This window comes from Ceratosolen solmsi, unplaced genomic scaffold (genome assembly GCF_000503995.2).
Source record: "Ceratosolen solmsi marchali unplaced genomic scaffold, CerSol_1.0 scaffold13, whole genome shotgun sequence".
Taxonomy (NCBI): domain Eukaryota; kingdom Metazoa; phylum Arthropoda; class Insecta; order Hymenoptera; family Agaonidae; genus Ceratosolen; species Ceratosolen solmsi.
In genome coordinates this window covers 3,853,087-3,863,577 of record NW_011948418.1, presented here as the reverse complement: position 1 = coordinate 3,863,577, position 10,491 = coordinate 3,853,087, and the positions used below count along the sequence as shown (strand labels likewise).

The 10,491-nt window shown below is 24.6% G+C and overlaps 1 protein-coding gene across 1 annotated transcript; it reads left to right on the top strand.

The window, feature by feature from the left end:
- Window positions 1-223: 223 nt before the first annotated feature.
- LOC105360377 (chymotrypsin-2-like) lies at window positions 224-2,243 on the top strand. The gene is made up of 4 exons (XM_011497268.1): window positions 224-266; window positions 360-709; window positions 1,133-1,393; window positions 2,082-2,243. The coding sequence occupies exons 1-4, from the start codon at window positions 224-226 to the stop codon at window positions 2,241-2,243; spliced, it is 816 nt and encodes a 271-aa protein (XP_011495570.1).
- Window positions 2,244-10,491: the final 8,248 nt, after the last annotated feature.

Sequence of the window (10,491 nt, the reverse complement as noted above, 5' to 3'; positions counted from 1 at the left end):
TAAAATTAAATAAATAAATAAAACTAAATAAAAAAATAAAACTAAATATATAAATAAAATAAAATAAATAAATAAAATAAAATAAATAAATATATCTATACAAATATAATATATTAATATTATAATTATAACCACTAAAGTATTATTAATATTAAGTATATATTATAATAATATTAATTTATTTGTTACACACAGTCTATTCATCGGATTATGATTTTTCAGCATGAAGCTACATATTTCTCTTCTTTTTATTCAATTGATATTTCGTAAGTTATACAATACACTATTTTTATATAAATAGTATTACATTTACTATTGACAAAATATTTGGAATAATAATTATAATTTATATTTTTCAGTCAATCAATATGAATTTGTGCATTCCAAAGCTTTAATTGGAAGAAATGTTAGAGACGCAATGACAAACGAATTTCCATTTGTTGTAGCTATTAAGCGCTTCAACAATACAAATCCAAATTACCCGGGAGATTTGTTATGTACAGGAACGATTATATCATCGCAGTATGTTTTAACTGCTGCTCAACGCGTACTAAGCGTATCAGTACATAATCTGGAAGTCATTTTTGGGTCCAATGATATAAGGAGTACCCAGAGGTTGAAAGTTGCCAGGTTAATATCGTTTTTAATGTGGGCATATACTAAACACATAACTGTTCAGGAATCAACGAATGACATTTGTCTTTTAAAGGTTATTAGTGATTATTTATTATACAATTTATTTATTATTTAACAAATAATATGATCTTTTAATATCAAATGTAATTTTAGTAGCATGTTTTTTTTTTTTTTTAAATGAAGTATATTTTTATTTTATTCTTATTTCTTACAATTTAATACCTCCTTTATTTTAAACAAAAATTATTTTAATAATATTATAAGCACGGGGGACTATATACGTATGTTTTATATTTAATTTATGCTTTTCTAATGCTCTTTCGCTCTCTCTTCTTTATTCTCCTTCTCATCCTCGATTGTATTCTCTTACTTCCCTGGTTAACCAACTTCGTCCTTCCCTTACCGAATCCTCGTATTCCCCCTCCCCTATTTCAATCGCCAAATTTTCTCTTACCGAATTATTAGTATCCATATTAATATAAACAAAATTTTTTAGTTGGCTGGTCAAATACCCAATAATATTCAGCCTGTTATTATGTCACCTATGCCTTACGCTAATTTGTATAGACATAAAGTGATAACTGCAGGGTGGGGTATGACAAACGTCAATTATCCTCAATTTTTGCAAACTAGTTCAGTAGTGCTTTTAGAACCAAAAAAGTGTAAAAATCAAATTGAGAATTTAACACAAATGCCAACTGATATGCATTTACATTTCTTGTGCACTAGTTCAACACCATCGGTACTTCTACGTGATGTGAGTATTTATATTCAAAATTTATTTATATTCAAAATACTGAAAAATAAAAAAAGATGAAAGGGTTAAATTCTTGGATATATTTTTATCGAAGATAATGATATTAGTTTAATATTTATAACTGCTCTTAATAAATTTTAAGCATATTTACATAAATAATTGTTTGAAAATAAATATTAATTTCAAATAAAAAAAAAAAAAAAAAAAATTACCACATAACTTTTAATTATCTACTAAAGGTTTTTATTGAATTTGAGGTTTTATATAAGCATCGTATCAAACTTCATTGTTATCGTTATTAGTTAGTAAAAGTAATAACATAATTAGAAAATATTGTAGTGTCACTATAAATTTGTTATAAATACTTTATTTAATTAAATTATTAAATTAAAAAAGTAAATTCTTAAAAATTTATAATTTAATATTATATTCAATAAAGTAGATAGGATTTATTATATTAAAATGAATAGTGTTTTTATAGTATTAGTAGTTAATAGTATTTTTATATCTATTTAGTAATATAAAAGTTCAAATAATTAAAAATTTTAATTTATTTACCAAGAATTTATAGGATTTACTAGTTTTTATTATATATATATATATATATATATATATATATATATATATTTATATATACATATTTTATATAAATTAAATTTAACTTATTTTCGCCTACATTACCTTTCAGGGTGACAGTGGAGGTCCATTATTATTTGCCGGTGAACTTATAGGAATAAATAAAGAGTCATACCCAGTTTCAGATGACAACTTTCTCCCAAAAACAGTCAATCTTCATTTGAAAATCGATTATTATAGGCACTTTATTGTAGATACTATCAATACTCTTTAATTGCATTAATATAATAATCTTGTGTATGTCTTCGAAATATAAATAAATTATATTAAGACTTTTAATTTATTATAATGTTTTGATATGGTAGATAATTTAATAAATCAATTGGATAAATCAATTCAATAAATCAATGTTATTTATATATATATATATATAATCAAATAAAAACTATTACCGTTAAATTATACATTATAAATTTAAATACTTAATTTAGTTAATAATATGATAAAATATATAATTATATTTAAAAACTAATGTCAAACAATTTTTCAAAAATATGTCATCGAATATCATAATAATAATCTTGGCATTATTATTTTATAATTTAGATTATTTTTCAAATGTACCGCTTGAATCATTTTCAAATTTTCATTATAAATCAGCTTCTACTAACATAGCTATAGATTATAAAATTAATAGTAATAAAATAATATATATTAACATTTGAAATATATATATATATTTTACCTTTTATCAAAAAGGTAGATAGTAAACGGCGATAATAATATTCTTAAACATTAATCTTAAAAATTTTCTATCGTGGTAGTATATATTTATATAAATATAAATAATGTACAAAAATAATAGTGGTACTCATAATTAATCTTAAACTAAAGAATATTTTGCTAAATTCTTCCCACGAATTCTTTCTTATATATAATTTAATTGATTTAATATTATTATTAACTAATATAAGAAATATTAAGCAATATTTCATTAAAATTATATTATTTTATCAAATTTTCTTTACATGAAAAAGAATAATATATATAAAATTAATTGGCATTGTTTACCAATTAATTTATCATTTTGCACATGTAATTTAGGAGGATTTTTGAAAAGTAATAATAGTTGTTTTTAATTTTTTTAATTATTAAAACGATTAATAATATTTTGACTATATTACATGTCACGTTTAATATTGTATAAATATTTTATCATGGCTTAAGTAATACAATCTTTCTAATTTATCTATAAAAATTTAGTCAGTTAGAAAGATCAATATAAGCTTTAAGAATATATGGAATTAAATATAATGAAATATATATTATAGTAGGTGATTGATCTATTATCACGTAAGTAATTATACAAAGTATATTAAGTAATAATATATATATATATATATGTATATCTTTAGAATTAGAGCTGGAATTAGTAATAACTAGAATTAGTACTACAAAATAATATATTAATACATTTTATCTAATTCTATTTCATTACATTCAATGATATAAGAACGGCTAAGAAATTGAAAAAATTTATAATATATTAATTATTAAAAGTGGGAATAATGTGCATAATTAATAAAGTGATGGCCTTACATTGTAGGTAATATGTATTAATGGATACGATAATTACTAAATATAATACCGAAGATGAGTAACCAGCAATAAAATAAAGTACCGACTAAAAATATTCTGCCTACGATTCTAAATTTTCTATATACACAGAGTAAAATAAAGAATAACAGAGACAATGAATTTTGTCAACTAATAGTTAAATTTGCAACTGAAATAAATATTGAAAACTCAATATAAAAAAATCGTGTTTTATCAAATCAATTCTATAATAAATAATATTTTTACCGATTTTTATACATAATTATATATATATATATATATATTTATAATGTAATAATAATAATAACAAATAAATTTTCACAAATAAAGAAATAATATATAGGATAAATATTTACTAAATGATGAAATATGTTTATGAAAAGAGAACTTTATTAAAAGTAATTTGTAGTATTTTATAAATAATTTATAAAGATATTATAGACAGTTCTTCTGCATAAAATGAGATAGATGATATTGTTTATACTAAATAGATAATTGAAATATTTGAAATAAGTTCGAAGTTTTATAACCAATTTAGTATAAAAGAAAACAAAAATTGAACGTATCAATATATTTAACGTACAAATACAATTTTTACGAAGAAATAAGTATTGAATGTTTTTATGATATCGACATTCTCAATAAAGTTTATTGCAAATTTATTATAAAAGTAAAAACAACGAACAAATAAATTATATAAATTGAAGCAAATAATAAAAAATTCCGTCAGATGTTAAAATAATTTTAAATGATTAATAATAATTTAATGAATGATAATTTGTTACTGTTGTGAGGTTGCCTAAGTAAATTGAATAGCTATATGAAAAGCGATAAAGTGATGGAAAATTTGCGGAAGATATGCTTGTAGAGGGGTTTAATGCAAAATAAGGCATAAAAGTAGGAGTTAGTACGACGCTATGATTATTATATTTTCTTTCTTCATTTCATCTGAAAGCTATATTTTTTATTATTTTGTTTAAGTAAGTTAATATCATTACAATAAAATTAAGGCCAATTGTATTTAATGGCGATAATAATTTACTGTTCAAATAAATAAAATAATAAATTGTAAAATAAAATTGAATGTATGTTGAATATATATTGGATTTTATTTCACACATAACAAATTACTAAGGCTATTTGCAATGGATTCTCAATAAACGTATTTCTTTGCATTCTCATTAAGATTTATTTTTAATAATATTATTATTTTTCGTATTTATTGTGATAAGAAAAGAAAAAAAAAATATATATATATATATTTAACAATTTTGTTGTTGCAAATAAATAAATAGTTGATTATTTATAATAGAAGTAAAATAATTTGTCGATAAAATATTTAAAAAAAAAAATCTTGATAAAGTATTATATTGCTAAGGACTTGGTATTTACGAATAATTTTTTAACATTTAAATAATTATTTTGTGTTGGATTTTATATTGTCAATATATCTACAATCATAGACTTTTTTTTATATACCTTATATTGCTTTTCTAACTTAATTTTCTTAATAATTTCTACAGATATCTTAAAATTGTTTTTTATTAAAAACAAAACGAAACCAAAAAAATAATTAAAATATCTTTTTATTAAGTGAATATGTAATATTGAAATATAATACATTGTTATTTTAATTAGGTAATAGTAGAAAAAAAGCCATGATAAATTAAAGTCAAATGCAAACAATATGTTCTTTTAAATATTGATGTAGACAATAACTTAATCAAAGAAAGTCAATTTAAATATCTTTTTTATTATTGTCGTAAAAATTATAAAGCAGTATATAATAGATTTATAAATTTTAAAATTCATATCTGCGAAAGAACTTTTACAAAGTTTCTATTATAGAAATTATTACAATAACAATATAATACGTCTTTTTTAAAATTTTGTTCATTCTATTTCGTTTTTAGTATGTGGTTTATAATATCTTGCCTCATTAGTCAATACTTATTTTGTAAGTAGCAACAATTTTTATTAATATTTAATTGTAATATACAAAATAACAAATTATATTCAATAGGTAAATAATAATTTTCAAATGAAAATGTTAATATTTAGATAGGAAATTTGAATTTGCAAATGCAATGATCGGAGAAAATGTCAGAACATCATTATTGAATGAATTTCCATTTGTTGTATCTATTAAGCAAATTAATAATGCAAATAATGAATCGGAAAACGATCATGGATGCACAGGAACAGTAATTTCAAAACAACATATCGTAACAATTGCACACTATCTGGATGTAATTCCATTAACAAGAATTGAATTAATTGTCGGATCTATCGACTTAAGATCGAATAATAAGTTTAATATTTCAAAAATAACGACATACAATCAGTGGTTTACAAAAAATGACACGGCGACTAATTTGGAAATAAACGATATTAGTATAATTGAGGTAAATCGTTAAGAAATATTTATTTTCTTCTATTAAAAATATAAAATGTATACATGAATAAAAAAATAAATCTATATATATATATATATATATATATATATATATATATATATATATATAACAATTAACTTTATGAATTCCATTGTAAATTTTCTCGTACATTATGAATATTGATATCTAATTGAGTTTTAATTAGTACTTTTTTAAAATAATTATATACTTGAATCTTAATATTCAGGTTCTTGGAGACTTACCGAACGAAATAACTCCAGTTGTTCTTTCGCCTTTATCGATCGATGCTTTGTATGGATCCGATGTCGTTACAGTAGGATGGGGCAAAATGATAAATAATAAAATTTCTAGATTCATGAAGACCGTTCGTCTGAGGATTATAACAAAAACCGAGTGTAAACATAGAATTGAGCAAATTTCGGGAAGGAGCACCAATACACATGAAAAGTATCTGTGCACCATTGCTGTTCCTTATGCGTTCTTACGTAATGTAAGTATATAAATAAATAAATAATTAAATATATATATATATATATATTATAAAATGAAATACATTTTTTCATTAAGATATTTTATAATTAAAAAAAAAAATACTAAGAAATAGATTTTTTTATTATATATACATATTTTGTAATTTACGTATTAATATTTTCATAATCGAAAAATATTATTTGAAAATACGTTCGTACATGAGATATTGTATAATATGCAAATCTTATTTCTTAACTGATTATAACAGAAATATGCTATCACTGGCATTGAAAGCCCATATAAATGTAAATGAAATTTCTTTAAAGGCTTTAATGCTTTTAACAAAAATATTCAGTCAAATATTAAAAATGTATAGAATAAATATAATAGAATTAAGTAGCAATGGTATTTATAGTAATTGACTTATGTATATGAATTTAGAATGTCAATTTATTTTAAGTAAAATTAATTAATGGCAAATATTATTCTTGTGAAATAGTAAATAATTTAAAGCTATTGGCACGGATGAAATAAAAAATATATCAATTTAAAAGATTTATGAATAATTGCAATTAAATCAAGATAATAGTATTTTAAATGATTTATTTAAAATCTATAAAAAAAAAAAAAAAAAAAAAAAATGTTATGCACACAATATTCTTAAAATTACACACTTTTATTCATTAATATAAGTAAGAGTTTCTTGACAATGTTTGATATTATGTTTTAGCTGTAATTATTATACATTATTTATTTTCATATTAATCAAATGAAAAATTCATCATAAGAATGATAACCAAACTCAATTTACATACAAACTTTGAAGAATAATCTGAACAATCGAATAATTTTTTACGTTTTAGGGTGACAGTGGCGGTCCATTGTTATTAAACAATCAACTAATAGGAATTAATAAAGGAACAAGTCCATTCCGGGAAGACAATTTTAATCCAGCAAAAGTAAATATTCATGTTATAATTGATAATTACAGAGAGTTTATTAAAAATGTTACTGGTGTTTGTTAACTTCCATATTTTTGAATATGAACTGATTATATATATATATATATATATATATACGTATGTATTATTAAAGCACATTTATTATTAACAAATGCGAGTATTATTAAAATTTATAATATTTGTAATTTTATATATAAGTTTTGAAAATGATCAGAAGTTTCTGTAATTATTTACTGTTCGATAAACTATAAAATGTTTTACAATCAACTTTTCTCTTTTTTTTAGTGCATGCGCGCACACATGCACGCATACACGTATTTATACATTGATTAAAATAATTATTGAATAATGTAATTTTACTGTACGCAACTTCATCTACGCTTAGCATTAAAGATACGGTAAAATTTCTTTAGTTCCATTTCCTGTTATTTGGAATGGCCAATACAACCAAACTGCAGAATACACTTATATTCGAGTTCCTTCGAAATTGCGCATTAAGCGACATTTTTGAAGCACAGCTGATTCCCTAGTGTCCTAGTCCCATGAAATCTCCCATATCGATAACATTCAGGTTGTAAAGTGGGCGGATAGGAGTAGCTCTGTGACGCTAAAACTCCGTGGACGCATAGCATTAGCAGAGGTCGCGCAGACACCGGGCGCATCATCCCCGGGGCGTAAAGCTGGCACCGCTGCATTTAAGCCGACACCCGCTCGCCCCAACAATGGACGATGTTTGCAAACTTGTATCGGGCTAGGTAAGTATATCAAAGAGGCCCGAAAAGGCTTGCGATTTCGTCATCTTTTTAACCTGCCGCTTAAAGCGCTCGCGTTCCTCATTCTTCTCATCGCACCGCTGGGTCCTTTCATTTCGGGATTTCTGTTTATTATTTCGCGGCGCTTGCAAAAAAAAAAAAAAAAAAAAAAAAAAAAAGAGAAAAAAAAAGAAAAAAAAGAGCGCCGCAGCGTAAGCCAGCGGTACCACTGTCTCTAAGTACACTGCCATGACAAATGTCGTCCTTTCCTTTTTTCGGAATACTCGGCCTAGCAAGATTAGATTTTGGATGCTTACGAGTTATTGTCGTTAAGCGCTTCCTCGTCTTAAGTGCGCTGTTTAATGTACTTCTATTATGCTTCTCCTTGCTTGTTGTGCGAGTAATATTCGTGTTATTTTGCATTAGATTGATTTAAAACGATGTCTATGCTAATGTTTGTTTTAATTATTATTAATATTACAAAGGAGGTGAGACGTATTTGGACATTCCGGCTGAATTAGCCATGTGCCAGGAGATTTAGATTAGATAATGATTTTGCTAAGGAGCGCTTTCTGTATAATGATTAATTTAGCAATTAGAAGTGTATGAAAATTTAAATAACTTCTACTTGGTAAATAGCGCCAGTCGTGATGTGTTAAATAATATTCCAAAGGTTATTATAGTACGACAGACTGTTTATCTTTTTCACAACTTGCTCGTAACGAATTCATAATATCGTACTACATTTTATAATAAAAAAATTAATATTAATATTATAAATTTTCATTATTTACTAATAGCTTTAAACATATTTTACTCTACAATATTATTAATAAAACTCTCTAGATAATTTTGATTATTTGCTTAAATTTATCTTTTATTTATTCTCACGACTCATTAGTATTACGTTTCTTCTATTTGTTTTTTCTTTTCATTCTATTTTCTTCTACTTCTTCTTATTATTATTATAATTATTTTTTTTTTTGGCAATTAATTCAGAATTTATAAAAAAAAAAAATTCAATACACGAATAAATGTTTCGTAAAATTTGGCTTAAAAAAATACCGCATAAACATTAAGCCAATTTGTTATTCGGGATCATTTGAGTGTGACTGTTCACCTTTATAAATCTCAATACGCATAGCAAATAATTCAGACGAGAGAAATTTACATGCATTCATATATGTATATATAAAGTACAGAGAGTCGGAAAGTTCCACGACAATCGGCCTCTTTCTCTTTTGTTCTTTACCGTTGTCGGATACTTTACTTCTTCTCTCTTGTCGGATCGACTTTTTTCCTCCATTGCACATTCACCTTGAGCGAATTGAGAGCCAAGCGAGCGTCACACCTCGTGCCTCAAAGGGGTTCGGTAAATTGGATATTTTGGATTGGGTTTGGTGAATCGGAAAATTCGCGATCGCGGTTCAAGGATCAAGTTGGCTTTTGCCGTTACCGCGCTGCTCTGCTTTTATTATGGAACTTTACACTCGGATGGTCAATATTTTTCTGTTGACGTTCAGTTAAACCGGAAATGTTGGGGACATATGCACACAATACAATCGTTCTAATGTAAATGGTTTTGAATTTTTCTCAATTTACTTTCACCCTTCAAGAGCTTAAATGAAATTGGATTATAAAAATAATATTATTATTGTTGTTATTGTCGTTGTCGTGTATCGTGTAATTATACGCAAAGCGGAAGATAAGAAATGTAAATAATATAATATTATATTATTAGTGCAAATGTATAATAATATTATTTTTATATAATTGAGCTGAAATATAAGCTAATAAGAATAATATTGATATTTAATAAACTCAATTGACAAATATTAAAAGGCTTATGTTCAATTAATTTTCTGACCTTTAAGTGAACTTTTATCATTTTATCTGTAAATGGACATTGGTAATTTTTTTGTCAATATTATTTCGTTGAATAGAAAGTAAAATTTTAAAGCTCGTTTTGAATCATGATGCAAAGAAGAAATATGACTATTGCTGTTATATGGGTGAAACGATAAATTATTATAAAAAAAAAGAAAAAAGAAAGAAAGAAAGAAAACACACAGACACGCGCGCACGCGCGCGCACACATGGTTGTGTAATTCTGTTCCAGAGTACGAAATTTATCGAGACGAATTTCAAAATATGAGCCCTTGCTGTCGAGACGAGAAATAATGGAAATAACCGCACTTTGACCCAAAAAAGTGAGCGTTTCATTTTTAGTCTCGGGCAGACTCTCGCGTGTTTTCCTTTCCGTTGCTTAGGTACTTTGGCCCGCAGGAAGAACTCACTCTTTC